Source organism: Lithobates pipiens, unplaced genomic scaffold (genome assembly GCF_037356315.1).
Source record: "Lithobates pipiens isolate NorthernLeopardFrog02 unplaced genomic scaffold, aLitPip1_a1.2 Scaffold_10, whole genome shotgun sequence".
NCBI classification, from domain to species: Eukaryota; Metazoa; Chordata; class Amphibia; order Anura; family Ranidae; genus Lithobates; species Lithobates pipiens.
In genome coordinates this window covers 94,345,679-94,369,961 of record NW_027507686.1, presented here as the reverse complement: position 1 = coordinate 94,369,961, position 24,283 = coordinate 94,345,679, and the positions used below count along the sequence as shown (strand labels likewise).

Genomic DNA, 24,283 nt, shown 5'->3' with positions numbered 1-24,283 from the left:
GACCTAACACTAACTGCCCTGACAGTTTTTACTTTTACAACTGACACTGAATGCAGTGATCAGTAAACAAATGATCACTGCAATCAGTGACACTGTGACTGGGGGGCGGGGGGGGCGGGGGGGGGGGATCGGGGTGGTGATGAGGGGGGTTTTTGTACCTATGTGTTAGAGTAGTGTTTTGGTGCACTTACTTTTAGTCTTCTGCTCGTAGTTCGGTCAAAAAGACCGCCCCGAGGAGAATGACATCACTTCCTCCCTGCCTGTGTATACAATACACAGTGGGAGGAAGCTTCTCATTCGCCAGGAGCGATCGAGAGGGGATGGCCAGAAACCAACGGCCATCCTCGTATCCAGCGGGAGGGGGTCCGATCAGACCCCCCACCCGCTGGAAGGCAAGCACGCACATGTACGTGCTTGTGCCTGCCGGTGCCATTGTAATAACGTACATTGGCAATACGGCGGTCCTTAAGTGGTTAAAGAATAGGCTGGGTGGCCTCAGTAGTGAGCTCCCTTCCATAACAACCATTGACAGCATTGCCCAAATATAGCTATTTGGCCATATTTAGTCCATGACATAACCTGCTCTATTCCCTGCCCCCTCCCTGTAAGTGAATGAGCCAGGTGATGTCAGTGGTTGGTAAGGATGCAGAGGCTGCAAGCAGCTGCTGCTTCCTTAGCAACCACTGACAACCGGAAGCTGTCACATTTATCCATGTCACATGTCCTAGACAAACACCTGAACAGCCAGTGTTCTGTCTGAACATGAGTTCGAATCAAACACTGAGCTCATCCCTAATGAATCAGGCATAATTTAGCACAAATGAATGGGGTAAGCTACCACTGTTTGTGCAATGGATGTTTTGCATGTACTGACCTCCCAACTTGTTGGATTTACAGACTATCCCATTAGAGAACTATAAGAGGGTTAATCGCTCCCACCCCTAGGAGTCTGCAGGAGCAAGTCAACATATATACTGGTAGATATATTGCGCTCTATTTATGGGTATTGTTTCACCATCTTTGCATAAGGTATATATATATATATATATATATATATATCTTTATATATATCTATACATACAGTGCCTTGCAAAAGTATTTACCCCTTGGCTTTTTACCTATTTTTTTTTTACATTACAGCTTCTAGTTCAATGTTTTTTTAATCCAAATTATATGTGATGGATCAGAACACAATAGTCTAAGTTGGTGAAATAAAATTAGAAAAATATATACATAAAACTATTTTTCAGAAATAAAAAACTGACAATTGGCACGTGTGTATGTATTCACCCCCTTTGTTAAGAAGCCCATAAAAAGCTCTGGTGCAACCAATTACCTTCAGAAGTCACATAATGTGTCACATGATCTGTCATTACATATACACGCCTTTTTGAAAGGCCCTAGAGACTGCAAAACCTAAGCAAGAGGCACCAGTAAGCAAACACCACCATGAAGACCAAGGAACTCTCCAAACAATTAAGGAAAAATGTTGTTGAGAAGTACAAGTCAGGGTTAGGTTATAAAAAAAATATTCAAATCTTTGATGATCCCTAGGAGCACCATCAAATCTATCATAACCAAATGGAAAGAACATGGCACAACAGTAAACCTGCCAAGAGACGGCCGAGCACCAAAACTCATGGACCGGGCAAGGAGAGAATTAATCAGAGAGGCAGCACAGAGACCTAAGGTAACCCTGGAGGAGCTGCAGCGTTCCACAGCAGAGACAGGAGTATCTGTACATAGAACAACAATAAGCAGTACGCTCCACAGAGTTGGGCTTTATGGCAGAGTGGCCAGAAGAAAGCCATTACTTTCAGCAAAAATCAAAATGACATGTTTTGAGTTTGCGAAAAGGCATGTGGGAGACTACCAAAATGTATGAGGAAGGTACTCTGGTCTGATGAGACTAAAATTTAACTTTTTGGCCATCAAAGAAAATGCTATGTCTGATGCAAACCCAACACATCACTCAAAGAAAACCAGTGAAACATGATGGTGGCAGCATCATGCTGTGGGGATGTTTTTCAGCAGTCGGGACTGGGAAACTGGTCAGAGTTGAGGGAAAGATGTATGGTGCTAAATACAGGGATATTCTTGAGCAAAACCTGTACCACTCTATGTGTGATTTGAGGCTAGGACGGAGGATCACCTTCCAACAGGACAATGACCCCAAACACATTACTAAAGCAACACTTGAGTGGTTTAAGGGGAAATATAAATGTGTTGGAATGGCCTAGTCAAAGCCCAGACCTCAATCCAATAGAAAATCTGTGGTCAGACTTAAAGATTGCTGTTCACAAGCACAAACCGTCCAACCTGAAGGAGCTGGAGCAGTTTTGCAAGGAGGAATGGGCAAAAATCACAATGGTAAGATGTGGCACGCTCATAGAGACTTATCCAAAGCGCCTTGGAGCTATGATAGCCGCAAAAGGTGGCTCTACAAAGTATTGACTTTAGGGGAGTGAATAGTTATGCACATTGACTTTCTCTGTTATTTTGTCCCATTTGTTGTTTGCTTCACAATAAAAAAAAAATCTTCAAAGTTGAGGGCAAGTTGAGGGCATGTTCTGGAAATTAAATGAAGCAAATCCTCGAACAATCCATGTTAACTCCAGGTTGTGAGGCAACAAAACAGGAAACATGCCAAGGGAGGTGAATACATTTGCAAGGGCCTATATATATATATATATATATATATATATATATATATATATATATATATATATATATATATATACACACATTTAGAATTAGTAATTAAAAATTAACATTTCAGGACACCTGCTCTTCATTCACCTCATAGATATTGACCACCTGTGCCAGCTTGGTCTCTGCTGGGTCCTCCATATTTGTAGGGGTATTTTCTGTCCTTTCTTTGGGGTGCTAGCATTAACCCTCACACTTCAGGTCCCTAAGCCTTGATATTTTACCTTGCTACAACATTATTGCAAGATTTTATTTGGATAATTAACAACATTCTTTTGTATGGAATTATGGTTATTTTGTGACAACTATCTCTATTTATATATTGTACAATATCTATTTCTTTCCTACTCCAGGTGAAATTTTGTAATCAATAGGTGAGAACTTTGGCAGATTGGGGACTTCACCTCTCTGGCCAACGTCTTACCTATATTGTGGTGATTAGTGTCTGCAACTGCATTTAGAGAATGATCTTTTTGAGTGAGAAAGAAGTTATGTACACTGTATATTTTATTCATCAACACATGACATTTTTAAAGAAAATTATTAATTTATGTTTTATAGGAATGTCTTTATGCTTTATTTGGTACTGGATGAAAATCCCAATCAATTAAATCAGTGTATTTTCCAAGATAATCGGGATGTTGGTACACAAGTCTATTCTTCTTATCCTGTCTTTTTCTGATTTACTATAGATGAAGGAGATGCATGTGTACATTCACAGCATAGCATTAGTCAGATGTACGGCCATGAGGTTGTAACTACCCATTTGCAAATGTACAAATCAATAGCTCATAGGAGCATATATGCAGTGATTTTTTTTACAATGTGTTACTAAAATGTTAACGTGTAACTATAATTGTAATATTATTAGACTTATGAATGTGATAAAGATTTAACGTGTATGGCTGTCCCATGAAGCATGCTTGCAACCAATAAGTAATGTTCCAATGCATTCACTCTTTTCTATCTTTACATGCTTTACAACAAAGATATATTCTTTCCTATCTAGGCCTGGCACTACGTCCTACTAAGGTCAGATTTTGATTATCTGCTCCACTAGGTCACTTTGGTATGGCCCCCTCACCCATGAAAAAATATATGGTCTTCTAATCCAATCTACACAATAATATAAATAAATGTGTGTTCCGTATTGCATTTAAAGAAATGTGATCAGATTATGAAATTAGTGCAAATTTATCCACCCTAGGCCAAGGCCTATGTAGTCTCTCAGTATATCTGTAAAATATAAGAGCACTTCTCGTACTGCAGTATAAATTAGTATTTGTTATTTTGTTTTTTGTTTTTTGTACAGGGATGATTTTCAATAGAGAAGATTTACACTGACATCTATGTTATGTGTTTCTACCGGATAACCTAGTAGTATGCTTAAACTTTCTTTAAAGGTCAGCTCCACCCATTTCTGATATTTTAGCTTTGCATGGTTGCTGGCAATCTGAAACACACATGTTGGGCTCCAGCATTTCTGATGCAGGTATGATTGTTCCATTTTTAGGTGTTAACGTCAACTTGCCACCAATGTGAAATAACGGTATTCACAAATATTTCTTCACAAATGCACAATAATCTAGTAAAAACATGAATGATTTTTTAAATCTAGACCAAACATACATATATAAAAGACAGATGTTCAAGTTACATGCAAAAAGCAATATATACATCTGTAGTATGAATTATATTGTTTTTATCCAATAAATATGAGATTCTGATGACACTGTGAATATGGCATACATAACAATGGAATAAAAAAAAACATACAGTATGCTGCACTGGAAAACATTATAGCTAACAAATGTAGCATATGACAACACACATATTGTACGATAACACACAGGTTGTGTTGCTGACCTTTCTGAGCAAGCAGCAAATCCGTTCCACGTTCTTAACCCTCTCTCTCTGTAGAAAAGGTGAGGGGGAGAAAGAGAGAGTGGAATAAAGAAGGGAATGTAAAAGAGGATAGAAGAATTTGGATAGTAGGAGCAGGGGGCAGTAAAAGATAGAAAATAAAAATAAAAAGATTAAACGAAACATGCAGAGAGATACAAAAGGTTAGTGACAGCTGCAGATATACTGTATGGCCCTTGCTCTGTCCCACAGCTGCTTAAAAGGCTCTGCAATGCAATAACAGGAAGATGACACATTGAAGAAATAAGAAAATCTTACCGCTCTGGATGGATTCCCCTGTTCAATAGGGTTCTTAAAGTCTGTCCGGAGTTCATCAAAGGCAATAATCTGCAGAGAGACAGCCATATCATCAGCCAGCACTCAACAGGTGCTCACTATAAAAAATACTAAATTAAAGTATTCTACTGGCTTCTGGCTTCCATTTCAATGTCTTGAAAGCATCCTATACTAAGAGAACGTGTATGCTACCATTACTGAACTCTTCTTTAAAAAATATAGTTGTCTGGCTTCAATATTGATTAAATTATCACTGTAATATATTTTCAATCACTGACTTGGAGCATGTCATAAAACTAGAAGTTTTGGCTTTGCTCTGATGTCGCCGACTACATGTTTGTTCGAAATCCTTGGCTTAAAGTATAAAAGTCAAAGAGGCCATGTAATTAGCATTTTTAGATATAGTATAAGTAAAACAGTAAATATAAGGAAAACTAGTGCCAAGTCTATTTAGTCTTAGATCCCATTTGGAGGATTCTTGCCACTTAGAATAGAAATAGGAATCTCTAGAATCAGATGTCAATAAAATCATATCAAATTATAAAGGGTTAGAACCTCTCAGATTTTTATTGCTGTCTCTGGCTTCATTGGGGAATTGCTCCTGACTTTCTGTATGGTACAAAGACAGGACATGAGGGTAAACACACCTAGTCATGAACCATAAAACTATAAAAGCCTCAGAAGAGATTTTAAGTACTTGCTGTGAATGCCCTTAGCCTGAAAAATGAACCCTAATGCAGCCGCTACATCTATGAAGCTGCAATATTTTAAAATGCTGTTCTTAGGTTAAGATATCATTTAAAATCTTGTATATAGCCTTGGGTTAGCAGCTCCAACATTGTTGATCCCATTAAGTGAAGAAAACTTCTGTGGTGTGTGATACATACGGAAAGCAACAGGAATGTTACTGAGATTTTTTTTCTTTAGGGAATCAGTTGCTTACTGATTCAGCTAGTTGTACATGTAGGCATTGACACTTATTGAGGTTAATTTACTAAAGGCCTATACACTGTGCACTTTGCAAAGTGCAGTTGCACGCTGCAATAGCAGTTGCTCCAGAGCTTAGTAAATGAGCAGAAGCTCTGCTGATTTCCATCATCCAATCATGTGCGAAGCAAAAATGTATTTTTTTTACTAAGCTAGCCAATGGCAAGTGTGTGTGTTTTTTGTTTGCTCTGAAGAGCCTAAGCTATCTTCAGTTCAAATGGAGCTGGTGAAAAGTTGTGCATAATTTATCAAAGTTGTGGAACCTGGGTTTGGCCACCACTGACAGCTAATATTTATACAGACAACAGACAAGTACCAAAAAAGTGGACAAAAACCATATAGCAATCAATAGTTGCAGGTGGAAACTTTCAGGCAGGGGTGTAAAAGAGCTAAAATTGAACGTGAATCATTAGGGACAAGCAACTGTCATAAGAGGTGGCAAGTAGAGGAGCAAAAGCAATCCAACAGGCTGGGGCCAGAACCAAAAGATAACAGATATCACATATCAATCATTACAGTGCCCCATTTGAGCAGGAGGAATTAGTACATTCTCAATAAGCCCACATACAGAGCATAGGCGTTTAGGGACCCTGCTTTAAGCTGGATTGTCCCAAGTCTAAATTTAGTGTTAGCAACTGGGTTGTAACCAGTCTGAGCACTGTTTGTTTATGTGGTCTGGATTTGTTGGGTTTTCCCTAAGCCCAAAGACATGGTTTACTTCTGCCTGCTTCTGGGCAGTGTTCTCCAGTACATAGAATGAGAAGATACAATGTTTTAGGTTATGAATAATGAATCTGCTTTGGGCAAACACTGAGGGGTTTAGGCAATAAGGTGGGCTATTGAAGATAATAAATATTTGGAGTGAGTTTCTAGAATGGTGTAAGCCTTCTAGGTTTTGCCTGAGGAAGATGTGAGACCAGAGGTTTGCCTCCAGGACCTGATGCATGGACAGGGTGTTGTTGTGAAAAGTCCAGTGTGTTGCCTCCCAGCCCCCTTTTTTAAGACAGGAAGATGAAACTGAAGAAGACTTCTGTATAAATAGTTCACTTTTTGAGCTTATAAGTCTACAACTGTCTGTGAGAGAAGAGTCCTAACCAAGTCTGTGACAGAAGCTGAAGATAGTTAAAGGTAGCCACCCATCTACAGAATTCACAGGTTAAAAGACACTAAAGAAATCACTGAGAGATACTACTCAGCGGAGGAAATTTTGCTGAAGATTTTGAGAATCCTGTGCCCCTAACTCTCTCTCCCTAGACAACTGAGCCAATAAATTTTGCAGGAGAAGGTGAAAGATCTGAAATCTATCTGTTAAGGAAGGAGAGCCTGTTAAAAATCCAGCATCTGCTTCCAAGGTCATTCCTACATTTGCTTGTCTTAGAAGAGTTCTCCAGAGCTGAACACATATGTATCACAGCCAACATTGGTGTCAGGAATGCCAGCTGTCCACATGACATAATTGAGAGGTATAAAATTTGATTCTGGAGTACTAATTCTAGTTATAAGGCCACTGTTACTGGTTTAGGAGAATTGCAGCTTTGGCTTTCACTGCTGGTGGATTTTAGTTCAAAGGCTAATTTCTCTATCAGTTACACCACACCCATTCTCTCTGTCCCTGTATCCACCTCCCAGCATGTTCAATGCTCTCTCACCAAACCAAATGGCATTTCACTCCCAAACTTGGATATCATCTCTCTTGCAGCTATTTGTTATTCGCTTTAAACAAGCCCTGATTGCCTTCACCAATGTCATGTGTTGTCCACCGCCTATGACCCAGTCCCCACACAACTATCACCTGCTGCTCCTGCAAGCCGAGTCTCCCATGCAACATTGCTGGATCAAGATTGGACTCAGGTAAGTATTAGGAGGGGCTGCTGCACACAGAAGGCTCTTTATCTTAATGCATATAATGCATTACGATAAAAAACCTTCTGCCTTTACAACTACTTTAAGGTAAACTTGTCCACAACTCAAATTCTGCATATAATTAAAGTGTAACTAAACTCTCTCAATCAACATTACTATTTTTAATCCTTATTTTGCTAACCTTAGTAAATAGATAGGAAGGCATATTATATTTGCTTGTTTTAACCTTTTTTTTTAATTTTCAGTTGCTTTCTGGTTTCTGCTCAAGACCAAAATAATGCCATACATCCCAGAATTCCTTCATCTGGGGGGGCTTTTTCAGCTAAGCATGCCCTCTTGCCTGCATGTCCAAGCTAAGGGTAGATGCAATCTAGGAAATAAATGCTACATTAGTCATCCTTACGCAAAATAACTGGAAATGCTAGGGGTGTTTTTCTCAACAAGATAAAGCATGGAGACAAAGATGGATAGGTGAGTTTGCTTTAAATTTTAAGAAGGAATTAACCACATCAATACAGGGCACTTAACCACTTGCCGACCGCCGCACGACGATATACGTCGACAGAATGGCACAGGCAGGCATATGGGCGTATATATACGTTCCTGCCTTCCCGCGGGTGGGGGGCCCGATCGGGCCCCCTCCCCGGTGCCTGGGGCGGTCGGTATTCGTTCGGGAGCGATCCGGGATGAGGGGGTGGCCATTCATTCATGGCCACCCCCTCGCGATCGCTCCCGACGAATAGAAATGCTCCGTGACATCACTTCCTCTCCTGTAATGTAAAGACAGGCAGAGGAAGTGATGTAATCTCTCCTCGTGTCGGTCTTTTTCGTTCCGGCACCGAGGAGAGAGGAACTGTGAGTTGCACCTAACACTACACTAACAGTAGAACACGCCAGGCATACTTTTCACCCCCCCTTCACCCCCCGATCACCCCCCCAATCACCCCTGCACCCCCAGTCACAGTGACACCAATTGCATTTTTTTTTTTGCATTGGTGTCATTTGTGACTGTAATAACTGTTAGGGCAGTTAGGGTTAGCCCCCTTTAGCTCTAGGGTACCCCCCTAACCCCCCAATAAAGGTTTAACCCCCCCCCCCGTCGCCAGTGTCACTAATAAGCGATCGTTTTTCTGATCGCTGTATTAGTGTCACAGGTGACGCTAGTTAGGCAGGTAAGTATTTAGGTTCGCCACAGCTTTTTATAGCGTCAGGGACCCCCATATACTACCGCATAAAGCCCCCTGATTGCCCCCTAGTTAACCCTTTCACCAGTGATCACCATATAACTGTTACAGGTGACGCTGGTTGGTTAGTTATTTTTTTTTTGTTTCAGGGCACCCGCCATTTATTACCTAATAAAGGTTTAACCCCCTGATCACCCGGCGGGTGATATAAGTTTGAGGGTCAGATAAGGTCTGCGTCGCCCCAGCGTCAGGTTAGTGCCAGTACCGCTAACACCCACGCGCAAAGCATACACCTCCCTTAGTAATATAGTATCTGATCAGATCTATATTAGCGTTGCCAGCATTTTAGGTTTCCCAAAACGCATTGTTAGCGGGATCAGCCCAGATACCTGCTAGCACCTGCGTTTAGCCCCTCCGCCAAGCCCAGCCCAGCCCACCCAAGTGCAGTATCGATCGATCACTGTCACTTACAAAACACAACACACATAACTGCAGCGTTCGCAGAGTCAGGCTTGATCCCTGCGATCGCTAACAGTTTTTTTTGTAGCGTTTTGAAACAGTCGCTGACAGGCTAGGTGCTTTTTTACCTGTGAGTCTCACTAGTGTACCCCTAAATTTAGAGCCCAAAATGGCAAAGCGAAGGTACACTAGTGAAGAGGCCTACACGTTTCTGAGCATGACAGATAGTGAAGAGGACGTCACTCATCTGTCAGATTCAGGCTCAGAATACGATCCTGTAGAGGGCAGCGGCTCCATGACAGATAGCTCTGACGACGGAGATGAGGTCCCTGTTAAGGACAGGTGTGCCCGATCCCGAATGTATTCTGTTGTTCAGGTGCAGGAACCGCAGGTCACTCGTATGGAGCAGAGACGTACTAGAGCCGCTCATCCTTCTGGTGAACTGGCAAGCACCAGCGGCCTAGTACACCCTGGACGTACATCCAGCACTGCAGTAACACGTGGTGACGTGGCGAGTCCCATAAGTGCAGTTCAAGCTGGCGAGGTGGCAAGCACAAGTAGTGTCCCGCTGCCACCAAGACAAAGACAAAGACAGGCCCGTCGTACCCATAGTGCCCTTCCTGCAGAATTCGCCAATCCTAATTGGGTGCCCACCACTTCTGCAGAACCCGTACTTCCCCCATTCACTGGCCAACCTGGCATTAACGTGGAAACAGTTGATTTTACGACACTTGACTTTTACTCACTGTTTTTCACCGAAGATCTCTATAGATCTATTGTGGACCAAACCAATTTGTACGCTGGTCAACACATCGCCACTATTCCCCAGTCCGCCCTTGCCAGACAATGGAAACCAGTTACGGTTTCCGAATTTAAAATCTTTCTGGGCCTCTCCCTCAACATGGGCATAACCAAAAAGAGTGAGTTGCGGTCATATTGGTCCACTGACCCAATTCACCATATGCGCGTGTTCTCTGCTTCCATGTCCAGGGCACGATACGAGCAGATTTTGCGGTTCATGCACTTCAGCGACAATGAACTCTGTCGTCCTCGTGGAGACCCTGAATACGATCGGTTCTACAAAATTCGGCCCCTCATAAACCACTTCAACCAACATTTTGCAAACTTGTTTACTCCCCATCAAGTTGTCTGCGTTGATGAGTCCCTGATTAAGTTTTCTGGTCGCTTGTCATTCAAACAATACGTCCCCAACAAGCGTTCCAGATACGGGGTCAAGATGTATAAGCTCTGTGACAGGGCCACAGGCTATACACGTAGTTTCATGGTTTATGAGGGTAAAGATAGTCACGTAGAGCCGGAGAACTGCCCTGACTACATAGGAAGCGCTGGCAAGATAGTGTGGGACATGGTGTCACCCTTATTCGGAAAGGGGTACCACTTGTACGTGGACAATTATTACACAAGCGTGCCACTGTTTAGTCACTTGTTTGATCAGCAGATTGGAGCATGTGGCACTGTGCGACCTAATCGCCGGGGCTTTCCCCAGCGGCTTGTAGAGTCCCGTCTTAGGCTGGGGGAGAGAGCCTGCTTGCGCAGTAATAATTTGCTCGCTATGAAGTGGAGGGATAATAAGAATGTTTTCGTTCTTACCTCCCTTCATGCAGACACGACGGTCCAAATTCCTACGGTGACTGGTATTGTGGAGAAACCCCTCTGTGTCCACAAATATAACCTTAACATGGGAGGGGTGGACCTCAATGACCAGTTGTTGGCGCCGTATCTAGTTGCCCGTAAGGCCAGACGCTGGTACAAAAAAGTGTCTGTTTATTTATTCCAATTGGCTATACTGAATGCTTATGTACTACACAAAGCTTCAGGACGGACTGGATCCTTCCTTAAATTCCAGGAGGATATCGTCAGAGCCCTTCTGTATCCAGGCGGTGCTCCACCTCACGTTCCCCAACCAGATGCAGTATGCCGGCTGCATGAGAGGCATTATCCTTATGTCCTCCCGAGTACCCCTACCCAACAAGCCCCCCAAAGAAAATGTCGTGTCTGCAGAAAGCGCGGATATAGGCGTGACACCCGTTATTGTTGTCCCCGCTGTCCTGACAATCCTGGTCTTTGCATTGGTGAATGTTTTGAACGCTACCATGAACTAGTTGAGTTTTAGAGTAGGGTACAGCATTGCACAGGCTAGGCGCACGTTCACAGGGTCTCCCAAGATGCCATCGCATTTTGAGAGATCCAAACCGCTGGAACCGTTACAACAGAAGTGTTAAAGTTACATAAAAAAGTAAAAAAAACAAAAAACCAAAAAAAATATAAAATAAAAAAAACAAAAATAGTTGTCGTTTTATTGTTCTCTCTCTCTCTCTTCTCTATTGTTCTGCTCCTTTGTACTGTATTCTATTCTGCAATGTTTTATTGTTAACCATTTTTTGTTTTCAGGTACGCCATTCAGCTGTAGCGTGGATTTATTTATCTTGACAGCAACAGCGTTTGCTCCCACGATACGTAAAGCCGCGACTCCAGCACTGTCGGAGGTGATTTCACCACCACAGTTAAAAAAGAGCATATATGCCGAAGCATGGGGGCATACGGGGTGGAGGAGCGATCTGCTTCTACCTTTTGCGGGAGGATGCCCCCATGCTTCGGCATATATATATTTTAGGCACAGATTGTGTTAAATGTGTTATTTTTTGCTATTTTTTTTTGTATTTGCTTTGCAGGTATGGTAAGTCCTACTGTTATACTGTAATGTTACTTTGTTTTATTGTTAACCATCATTTGCTTAGCAGGTATGCCATTCTGCTGCAGCGCGGATTTATTTATCTTGACAGCAACAGCGTTTGCTCCCACGATACGTAAAGCTGCGACTCCAGCACTGTCGGAGGTGATTTCACCACCACAGTTAAAAAAGAGCATATATGCCGAAGCATGGGGGCATACGGGGTGGAGGAGTGATCTGCTCCTACCTTTTGCGGGAGGATGCCCCCATGCTTCGGCATATATATATTTTAGGCACAGATTGTGTTAAATGTGTTATTTTTTGCTATTTTTTTTTGTATTTGCTTTGCAGGTATGGTACGTCTTACTGTTATACTGTAATGTTACTTTGTTTTATTGTTAACCATCATTTGCTTAGCAGGTACGCCATTCAGTTGCAGCGTGGATTTATTTATCTTGACAGCAACAGCGTTTGCTCCCACGATACATAAAGCCACGACTCCAGCACTGTCGGGGGTGATTTCACCACCACAGTTAAAAAAGAGCATATATGCCGAAGCATGGGGGTATAAGGGGTGGAGGAGCGATCTGCTCCTACCTTTTGCGGGAGGATGCCCCCATGCTTCGGCATATATAAATGGTGTATGTATGCCCACCATTAGAAGTGGGTGGATGAAGGGAGGTATCTAATGGTGGGCATACCCACCGATCAATATATTTTTTTCGTTCAGCCCACAGGCTGCATGAAAAAAAAATGACAATATATGCCCAACCAGTTCCAGCAACATACTGGTATGTTGCTGGACTTTGAGTGCTTATACCAGAATGATGCCTGCAGGTTTAGGTATCATCTTGGTATCATTCTTTTCAGCCAGCGGTCGGCTTTTATGTAAAAGCAATCCTAGCAGCTAATTAGCCTCTAGACTACTTTTACAAGCAGTGGGAGGGAATGTCCCCCCCCCCGCACCATCTTCCATGGTTTTCTCAGGCTCTCCTGTCCCAAAAGGGAACCTGAGAATGCAGCCGGTGGTTCCGCCAGCTGACCATAGAGCTGATCAGAGACCAGAATGGCTCCAATCATCTCTATGGCCTAAGACACCGGAAGCTACGAGCATTTCATGACTTAGATTTTGCGGGATGTAAACAGCGCCATTGGGAAATTGGGAAAGCATTTTATCACACCGATCTTGGTGTGGTCAGATGCTTTGAGGACAGAGGAGAGATCTAGGGTCTGATAGACCCTAATTTTTTCAAAAAAGAGTACCTGTCACTACCTATTGCAATCATAGGGGATATTTACATTCCCTGAGATAACAATAAAAATCATAAAAAAATATATATAAATGAAAGGAACAGTTTAAAAATAAAATAAAAAAGCAAAATAAATAATAAAAAAAAAAAAAAACACCCCTGTCCCCCCCTGCTAAGGCGCAACGTCGAACGCAAGCGTTGGTCTGGTGTCATATGTAAACAGCAATTGCACCATGCATGTGAGGTATCACCACGAAGGTCAGATCGAGGGTACTAATTTTAGCAGTAGACCTCCTCTGTAAATCTAAAGTGGTCACCTGTAAAGGCATTTAAAGGCTTTAAAAATGTACGTAGTTTGTCGCCGCTGCACGTTTCTGCGCAATTTTAAAGCATGTCGTATTTGGTATCCATGTACTCGGCCTAAGATCATATTTTTTATTTCATCAAACATTTGGGCAATATAGTGATTTTTAGTGCATTAAAATAAAAAAAAGTGTGTTTTTTCCCCAAAAAATGCGTTTGAAAAATCGCTGCGCAAATACCGTGTGAAAAAAAAAATGAAACACCCACCATTTTAATCGGTAGGGCTTTTGCTTTAAAAAAACACTTCATGTTTGGGGGTTCAAAGTAATTTTCTTGCAAAAAAAAATATTTTTTCATGTAAACAAAAAGTGTCAGAAAGGGCTTTTTCTTCAAGTGGTTAGAAGAGTGGGTGATGTGTGACATAAGCTTCTAAATGTTGTGTATAAAATGCCAGGACAGTTCAAAACCTCCCCAAATGACCCCATTTTAGAAAGTAGACACCCCAAGCTATTTGCTGAGAGGCATGTCGAGTCCATGGAATATTTTATATTTTGACAAAAGTTGTGGAAAAAAGACATTATTATTATTATTATTTTTTTTTTTTGCACAAAGTTGTCATTAAATGATATATTGCTCAAACATGCCATGGTTATATGTAAAATTACACCCCAAAATACATTCTGTTGCTTCTCCTGAGTACGGGGATACCACAAGTGTGAGACCTTTTGGGAGCCTAACCGCGTACGGTACCCCAAAATCCAAGCACCACCTTCAGGATTTCTAAGGGTGTAAATTTTTGATTTCCTTCCTCACTGCCTATCACAGTTTTGGAGGCCATGGAATGCCCAGATAGCACAAAATCCCCCCAAGTGACCCCATTTTGGAAAGGAGACACCCCAAGCTATTTGCCGAGAGGTATGGTGAGTATTTTGCAGACCTTCATTTTTGTCACAAAGTTTTGAAAATTGAAAAAAAGAAAAAAAATATACATTATTTTTTTTTTTCTTCATTTTCAAAAACAAATGAGAGCTGCAAAATACTCACCATGCCTCTCGGCAAATAGCTTGGGGTGTCTACTTTCCAAAATGGGGTCATTTGGGGGGGTTTGTGCCATCTTGGCATTTTATGGCCTTCAAAACTGTGATAGGTAGTGAGGTGTGAAATCAAAAATTTACATCCTTAGAAATCCTGAAGGCGGTTCTTGGTTTTCGGGGGCCCCGTACGCAGCTAGGCTCCCAAAAAATCCCACACATGTGGTATCCCTGTACTCAGGAGAAGCAGCAGAATTTATTTTGGGGTGTCATTTTACATATGCCCATGGCATGCATGAGCAATATATCATTTAGTGACAACTTTGTGAAAAAAAAAAAAAAAAAAAAAAGTTTGTAATTTTCCCGCAACTTGTGGCAAAATATAAAATATTCCACGGACTCAACATGCCTCTCAGCAAATAGCTTGGGGTGTCTACTTTCTAAAATGGGGTCATTTGGGGGGGTTTTGTGCCATCTTGGCATTTTATGGCCTTCAAAACTGTAATAGGTAGTGAGGAGTGAAATGAAAAATTTACGCCCTTAGAAAGCCTGAAGGCGGTGCTTGGTTTTCGGGGCCCCGTACGCGGCTAGGCTCCCAAAAAATCCCACACATGTGGTATCCCCGTACTCAGGAGAAGCAGCAGAATTTATTTTGGGGTGTAATTTCACATATGCCCATAGCAACTTTGTGAAAAATTTATAAAGTTTGTAATTTTCCCGCAACTTGTGGCAAAATATAAAATATTCCATGGACTCAACATGCCTCTCAGCAAATAGCTTGGGGTGTCTACTTTCTAAAATGGGGTCATTTGTGGGGGTTTTGTGCCATCTTGGCATTTTATGGCCTTCAAAACTGTGATAGGTAGTGAGGAGTAAAATGACATATGCATGCCCTTAGAAATCCTGAAGGCGGTGCTTGGCTTTCGGGGCCCCATACGCGGCTAGGCTTCCAAAAAGTCGACCACATGTGGTATCCCCGTACTCAGGAGAAGCAGCAGAATGTATTTTGGGGTACAATTCCACATATAACCATGGCATGTGTGAGCAATATATCATTTAGTGACAACTTTGTGTAAAAAAAATAAAATAATTTTTTTTTTGTCATTATTCAATCGCTTGCGGCAAAAAAATAAAATATTCAATGGGCTCAACATGCCTCTTATCAATTTCCTTATGGTGTCTACTTTCCAAAATGGGGTCATTTGCGGGGGTTTTGTACTGCCCTGCCATTTTAGCACCTCAAGAAATGAGATAGGCAGTCATAAACTAAAAGCTGCGTAAATTCCAGAAAATGTACCTTAGTTTGTAGATGTGACAACTTTTGCGCAAACCAATAAATATACAGTTATTGACTTTTTTTTTACCAAAGACATGTGGCTGAATACATTTTGGCCTAAATGTATGACTAAAATTGAGTTTATTGGATTTTTCTAATAACAAAAAGTAGAAAATATCATTTTTTTTCAAAATTTGCGGTCTTTTTACGTTTATATCGCAAAAAATTAAAATCGCAGAGTCAGTCAAATACCTTTAAAAGAAAGCTCTATTTGTGGGAAGAAAAGGACGCAAATTTCGTTTGGGTACAACATTGCATGACCGCGCAATTACCAGTTAAAGCAGCGCAGTGCCAAATTGTAAAAAGACCTCTGGTCATTTACCAGCAAAATGGTCCGGTCTGAAAGTGGTTAAACACCTTCCCGCCCAGACCAATTTTCAGCTTTCAGTACTCTCACACTTTGAATGACAATCACTCTGTCATGCTACACTGTATCCAAACACATTTTTTATCATTTTTTCCTCACAATTAGAGATTTCTTTTGGTAGTATTTAATCACCGCTGGGGTTTTTTTTTTTTTTTTGTGGATATTATTTAGTCTGTGTGAAAGTTATAGAGTCTACAAGTTAGGGTGCAAATCACTGAAAATTGATCACATCTGATCACACCTGATTTACTGAAGGCCTATCTCATTTCTTGAGACACTAACAATCAAGGAAAGTAAAAATATCCCCCAAATGACCCCTTTTTGGAAAGTAGACATTACAAGGTATTTAGTAAGAGGCATGGTGAGTTTTTTGCAGTTGTAATTTTTTTCCCACAATTCTTGCGAAAATTAAGACTTTTTTTTTTTTTTTACACAAACTTATTGTATTGACAGGTTATTTCTTAAACACAGCATGCGCATACTTGCAACAACACCCAAAAATACATTCTGCTACTCCTCCTGAGTATGGCTATACCACATGTGTGAGACTTTTACACAACCTGGCCACATACAGAGGCCTAACATCCATGTAGCACCTCCCAGGCATTCTAGGAGCAAAATTACACATATGATTTCATGATAACCTTGCTTACTTTTGAAGGCCCTGGAGCACCAGGACAATGGAAATGCCCACAAAATGACCCCATTTTGGAAAGCAACACCCAAAAATACATTCTGCTACTCCTCCTGAGTATGGCGATACCACATGTGTGAGACTTTTACACAACCTGGCCACATACAGAGGCCTAACATCCAAGTAGCACCTCCCAGGCATTCTAGGAGCAAAATTACACATATAATTTCATGATAACCTTGCTTACTTTTGAAGGCCCTGGAGCACCAGGACAATGGAAATGCCCACAAAATGACCCCATTTTGGAAAGCAAACACCCCAACATATAAACTATGATGCATTATGAGTCTTTTAAACGGTTCATTTTTTTCCAGAAGTTTTCGGAAAACGTGGCAAAAAAATGAAAACGCATTTTTTTACACAAAGTTGTCCATTTAGAAGATATTTTCCACACATAGCATGTACATAGCAAAAATGACACCTCAAAATGCATTCTGCTACTCCTCCTGAGTATGGCGATACCACATGTGTGAAACTTTTACACAACCTGGCCACATACAGAGGCCTAACATCCAAGTAGCACCTCCAGGCATTCTAGGAGCAAAATTACACATATAATTTCATGATGACCTAGCTCAATTTTGAAGGCCCTGGAGCACCAGGACAATGGAAATGCCCACAAAATGACCCCATTTTGGAAAGCAAATACCCCAATGTATAAACTATGATGCATTATGAGTCTTTTAAACAGTTCATTTTTTTCCAGAAGTTTTCGGAAAACGTGGCAAAAAAATGAAAACGTATTTTTTTTACACAAAATTGTCCATTTAGAAGATATTTTCAACACATAGCATGTACATAGCAAAAATGACACCCCAAAATGCATTCTGCTACTCCTCCTGGTTTTATCAATACCACATGTGTGACACTTTTACACAGTCTGGCCACATACAGAGGCCTAACATCCAAATAGCACCTCCAGTCGCTCTAGGAGCATAAATTACACATATCATTTCCAGACTACCGATCACATTTTTGAAGGCCCTTCATATTTCTAACACATAACATGAACATACCAAATAACAAAAGATTATCTGTGGTTTTAGTAGTGTAGTGGTCCACAGAAGAGAGCATTGGTCCAGGCAGCAGGCAGGGATGTGGTCAGCGACAGCAAAAGCAATCGTCCAGGCAACAGACAGGAATACTGTCCATAGTTAGTTCAGGCAGATATACTGTCAGCACAGCCAAAGCATTGGACAAGGTAGCAGGCAGAGATGTCCAGGCAGAAATACTGTCTATAGTCAGTAGAGGCAGCAGGCCGAGATATGGTCAACACAGCCAAATTATTGGTCCAGGCAGCATAAAGAAACACAGTTCATAAAGTCCTGGGTCATTACAGGCAGCGATATGGTCAGCATAGCCAAATTATTGGTCCAGGCAGCAGGAAGGGCAATCAAGCTTAGGGCCAGGGGCACAGGGGTAGAGGTTTCCCCACCCAAATCCCTCCGGGCAACCAGACCCTGTTCTGGGAACACAGAAAACCAAAAACTGATTTTCTCTACTCTACTATTCTGAAGCCCCTCACATATGTGAGACCCCTGTGTACTGAAGTAGAAGGGCAAAAGATCAGTCCAAGTGGCAGGCAAAAACATGGTTGATATAAAAGGCGGAGGTCGGTGCACGTGGAAGTCAGAAACGTGGTTAAAACGGCAGGCAAAGACATCGTCGGTAAACAAGCCAGGGTCAGTTAACGTGGAAGTCAGAAACATGGTTAAAACGGCAGGCAAAGACATCGTCGGTAAACAAGCCAGGGTCAGTTAACATGGAAGGTAGAAACATGGTGGCAGGCAAATGATACACACAGGTAGGGATAAGCCGAACACCCTCCGGTTCGGTTCGCACCAGAACTTTCGAACGGACCCCAAATTCGTACGAACTTTAGAACCCCATTGAAGTCTATGGGACTCGAACATTCGAAATTAAAAGTGCTAATTTTAATGGCTAATATGCAAGATGCTGTCCTAAAAAGGGTTTGGGGACCTGGTTCCTGCCCCAGGGGACATGGGTCAATGCCTAAAATGTTTTTAAAAATGGCCGTTTTGGCGGGAGCACTGATTTTAATGACGATTAAAGTGAAAAAAATGTGAAATATTCCTTTAAATATCATGCCTGGGGGGTGTCTGTAGTATGCCTGTGAAGTGCCACGTGTTTCCCGTGTTTAGAACAGTCCCTGCACAAAATGACATTAAACGGAAATAACATCATTTAAAACTGCTTGCGGTTTTAATGTTATATCTGGTTCCTGCAATATGGTTGAAAATCATTGAGAAAAATGGCATGGGTAGCCCTCCCTGCCCATTACCAGCCCCTTTGGGTCTTGTACGCATATTAAGGGGAACCCCGTACCCATATTAAAAAAAGGAAATGCGTGTTGCCCCCAGGCCCTATATACTCAGAACAGCAGTATACAGGCAGTGCAAACAAGACAGGGACTGTGTAGGTTTGTTGTGTTAAGTTGAATCTGTTTGTAATTTTCAACTGGTACATTTTTAAAGTGTAGCTCCAGTCAAAAAACTATTTTTAAGCTTTTTGGAAAACATAGGGAAGGGTTATCACCCCTGTATAATTTGTTTTGTCGTCCATCTTTTTTCATCTCACTTGCTGTTGTCTCCTTCCGTTTGCAAGTAGGAGATGTTTGTAAGTTGGATGTTTGAAAGTAGGGGCCTGCCCTATATGCTCTGCAGAAATGGCGGAACAAGGTGTTGGTTTTGCCACAACATTGTAAGCCCTCAAAGTGACTCTTGGTGGGCGCTGGAGCGCCCTGCTGTGAACGATTATATCAAGAATTGTAATTACATGCCATTGTTGAACAGTGGTAGAAAAATTGACCTTTGGTGGTTGTGGTGCTGGTGCCACAACACTATAAGTCCTCACAGTTACTCTGGGTGGGCACAGGAACGTGAAATATTATATCAAAAATTGTACTTAAACGCCCCTGTTAAACAGAGGCAGAAAAATTGGGCCTTAGGCACTGGGGCTGGTGCCACGACACTGCAACCTCTCCCATATACTCTAGTTTTATTGCAGGAATTAGCCCTGCTGCAAAGCATTGCATCAAAAATTGTAATTAAACGCCCCTGTTAAACAGGGGCAGAAAAATTGGGCTGATGGAATCACCCAGAACCAAAAATGTTCTTCCAACATATCAGCGGAGGAGGAAGAGGATAGACAATCAACATAACAGGACAGTCACTCAGCATCAGCATAGGCAGTCTTGAAGGGATATGATATTTCAAAAAAAATTATTCGGTTACATCAGCTTCAGGTGCTTGGTAGCTGTGGGTGATCCAAGACTGATTCATCTTGATGAAGGTCAGTCGATCAACTGATTCGGTGGACAGGCGCACCCTGTGATCGGTAACAAAGCCACCAGCAGCACTGAAGGTGCGTTCCGAAAGAACGCTGGATGCAGGACAGGCCAGTAGCTCAATTGCATACTGTGCAAGCTCTGGCCAGTGATCCATCCTCAAGACCCAGTAAGCCAGAGGATTTTTGGTGGGAAAGGTGTCCAAGTCTGACCTTGCCCCTAAGTATTTCTGCACCATGTAAATCAGACGCTGGTGATGGTTGCTGGAACCGATCATACCTTGGGGCTGCGGACTAAAAAATTGTCTGAAAGCATCAGACGGCCACCTTCTCCACCGCTCCTTCTGACCGATGCCTCAGCAACATGTTGTCCAGGACCAGGAGTTTGTAACCTCCCAGTCTCTGGGAACGAGTTGCACAGACCTTTCTGCAAGGCCTCCCGGAGATGTCTCATCCTCTGCTCCCTCTGCGATGGCAAGATAAGGTCGGCAACCTTACCCTTGTACCGTGGATCAAGGAGAGTGGCCAGCCGGTAATGGTCCCTCTTCTTGATCCGAAGAATATGAGGATCCTTCCGCAGGCTTTGCAGGATCAGGGAGGCCATGCAGCGTAGGTTAGCTGAGGCATTCGGTCCAGAGTCCTCTGGGTCACTAAGGACAACATGATCCGCAGCTACCTCCTCCCAGCCACGTACAAGTCCACGGGTTTCTTGGGACTGTAAATCATCCCTACAAGACTGCTGCTGCTGCTGATGCTGAGTGCCAGCCTCCACCTCCATGCTGACACAATCATCCTCCTCCTCCTCTTCCTCCTCCTCATCCTCTTCCTGTGTGATGGGTGGCACAGCAGGAACACTGTCTGGATAAAGGGGGCCTTGAGAGGCAAGGAAGTCCTCCTCTTCCTGCCTCTGTTCTGCCTCAAGTGCCCTGTCCATTATTCCACGCAGCGTATGCTCCAACAGGTGGACAAGAGGTACAGTGTCACCGATGCATGCACTGTCACTGCTCACCATCCTTGTGGCCTCCTCAAATGGTGACAGGACAGTGCATGCATCCCTGATCATGCCCCACTGGCGTGGTGAGAAAAAACCAAGCTCCCCTGACCCTGTCCTGGTGCCATAGTCGCACAGGTACTCATTGACGGCCCTCTGCTGTGTGTGCAGCCGCTGCAGCATGGCCAACGTTGAGTTCCACATGGTGGCCATGTCACATATAAGGCGGTTCTTGGGCAGGTTCAACTCCTTTTGTAGCTCAGCCAGCCGAGCACAGGCATTAAATGATCGGCGGAAATGCACACAGATTTTCCTGACCTGCTTCAGGACATCCACATGGGTCAGTTGTCCCTGTCAGAGGGCGGAGAGGAGGTTGGTGCCGTTGCCGCAAACCACCATTCCTGGCTTAAGCTGGCGTGGTGTCAACCACCTCTCGGGCCTGCCCCTGCAGAGCTGACAAAACATCCACCCCAGTGTGGCTCCTGTCCCCCAAACAAACCAGCGCAAGCACGGCATGGCATTGTTTTGCCTGCGTACTTGCGTAGCCCCTGGAACGCCTACGGAGCACCGCTGGTTCTGAGGACAGAGCACTGGAAGAGGCCATGGAGCAAGAAGAAGAAGAGGAGGGGGTGGAGGAGAGAGGAGTGTCACAACCAATAGTAGCATTTTGGAGGCGTGGTGGCGGAACAACCTCCAACACTGCTGCACCTTGTCCTGCATCCTTCCCAGCTGCCAGAAGAGTGACCCAATGGGCCGTGAAAGACAGGTAACGTCCCTGTCCATGCCTGCTGGACCATGAGTCAGCAGTAATATGCACCTTACCGCTGACCGCCCTGTCCAGCGAGGCAAGGACATTGCCTTCCACATGCCGGTAGAGAGCCGAAATCGCCTTCTGTGAGAAAAAGTGGCGTTTGGGGACCTGCCACTGAGGAACCGCACATTGTACAAACTCACGGAAGGGGGCAGAGGCTACCAACTGAAAAGGCAGCAGTTGAAGTGCTAGCAATTTAGCCAAGCTAGCATTCAACCGCTGGGCATGTGGATGGCTGGGAGTGAACTTCTTTCGCCGGGCCAGCAGCTGGGGCAGGGACATTTGCCTGCTATAATCGGACGTGGGTGTACTGCTAGCAGAGTGCCCGGAAGCACTTGGCTGTGACACACCTAATTCCACATCTTCATTCCTCTCAGAGCAGGTTTCAGAGAGGACTGAAGGTCTAGTGGGGTTGGAGATGCCAGCTGATGAGGAGCAAGGAGAGGTCCGCTTTGTTCTTTGGTGTGGGTCTTTGAGGTACGCTTGCCAACGAGCTGCATGGCAGGTCAACATATGTCTGGTCAAGCATGTGGTGCCCAAGCGGCTGATGTTTTGGCCACGCGAGATACGCTTGAGACATATGTTGCAAATAGCAGCGGTGCGATCTGATGCACTCGTCTCAAAAAAGGCCCACACCAAAGAACTTTTAGAATAACGCGCAAAGGGAGCGCCCTGCACAGGCGGAGCTCTGTGGTTTGATTCAGTCGGTGTGCTGCCCCTAAGCTGGCCCCCGGAGGGCATCCTGCCTCGTTGGACATGTGCCTCCTCCTCCTCCTCCTCTCTCCTACCAGGCACCCACGTGGAGTCAGTGCCCTCATCATCCCATCCCTCTTCATCGCTGTAGCAAACCTGGCAGTATGCTGCAGCTTGTGGAACATGACTGCCAGATTGCTGTCCTTCTTGAGCATCCCATCTCTCTGCATTCACGCTACTGCCTTCCTCTAGCTGAGTATCATCATCAGAGCCTACAAAACACTGGGCATCCTCCTGGAGCATGTACCCAACACTGTGCTCAAAGAGTTCAGGAGACTCCTCAGGAGGACGTGGTGGGTCTAGGGAAGGAGCCACTGATGATGACATTGAGAGGAGGGAAGACATTGCGTTGGCAGCTGCTTTGCTAGTACCCTGAGACTGGGTGAGAGAGGATGAGGAGGATGAAGAGGGCTTGGTCATCCACTCTACCAAGTCGTTGGCATGTTGTGGCTCAACATGTCCAGCTGCCGAAAAGAAGGACAAGCGTGTCCCATGGCCACGTGCTGATGATGACGATGCACCGCGTCCACGACCAGCACTGTTGTCTTTAGACACAGAGCCTGCTTGCCCTCTTTTATCGGCTCGTGCCCGTCTGCCTCTCCTTGCTGGCCTTCCAGACATGGTAATGGCCTGAAGGGAGTTGGGTAAAACAGCAATTGGGTAGTGTATATTGTGCTGGAGGCACACAACACCCACTAACTCCTGCAGATGCCTTTATTATAGAACACCAGCAATAAAGGGTAAATACAGATGTATACTGTGTTGTGCTGGAGGCACACACAACTTCCAATAACTTCTGCAGATGGCAGATGGCTCAAATAGAGAAGAGCTATGTAGATAGATATAGCGGTGTGTACTGGGTACAGAGCACGCAGACAGCACGCACAAGCTCCTAACACTGACTGCAAGCTCTATTATAAAAGATAGATATATCGCTAGCTATATAGGTGAGGTGAATATAGCTGTGTATACTGCGGTCAGGGCACGCAGACAACAACCACTACAGAAGAGCAAGATCAAAAAATCGGCCGATAACGATCGGTGTATACTGTGTAGGGATGAGCTACTCGTCCGTTCGGCGAAGTCCAAACATTTTGGTCCGTTCGCGCCAAATTCGTGTGGCGCTCACGGCCCACAATGCACTGCGATGGTGCAGTGCATTGCTGGCTCATGATTGGCCAAGCATGCACTGTGACCCCGCATGCTTGGCCAATCGCAGCGCCAGCAGCGAGGAGAGCCATGATTGGCCACAGGCAGGATGCCTGTGGCCAATCATAGCTCAGGCTGTGTAGTGCACGCCCCACACTATATAAGGCCGCCAGCGCGGCGGCCTTGTGTAGTGTGTTGG

The 24,283-nt window shown here is 43.7% G+C and overlaps 1 protein-coding gene across 2 annotated transcripts in view; it reads right to left on the bottom strand.

The window, feature by feature from the left end:
- The window catches only part of CNIH2 (cornichon family AMPA receptor auxiliary protein 2), a 484,921-nt gene that overhangs the window by 134,897 nt on the left and 325,741 nt on the right, over positions 1 to 24,283 (bottom strand). The window contains exons 2-3 of one of the 2 annotated variants that reach the window (XM_077456789.1): positions 4,891 to 4,959; positions 4,576 to 4,623 (exon numbers count right to left, since the gene is read on the bottom strand). In XM_077456789.1, the coding sequence (XP_077312915.1) occupies positions 4,576 to 4,623; positions 4,891 to 4,959 (117 nt within the window). The remainder of the gene's footprint in view (positions 1 to 4,575; positions 4,624 to 4,890; positions 4,960 to 24,283) is intronic. The other variant, XM_077456800.1, reaches the window with a different exon arrangement.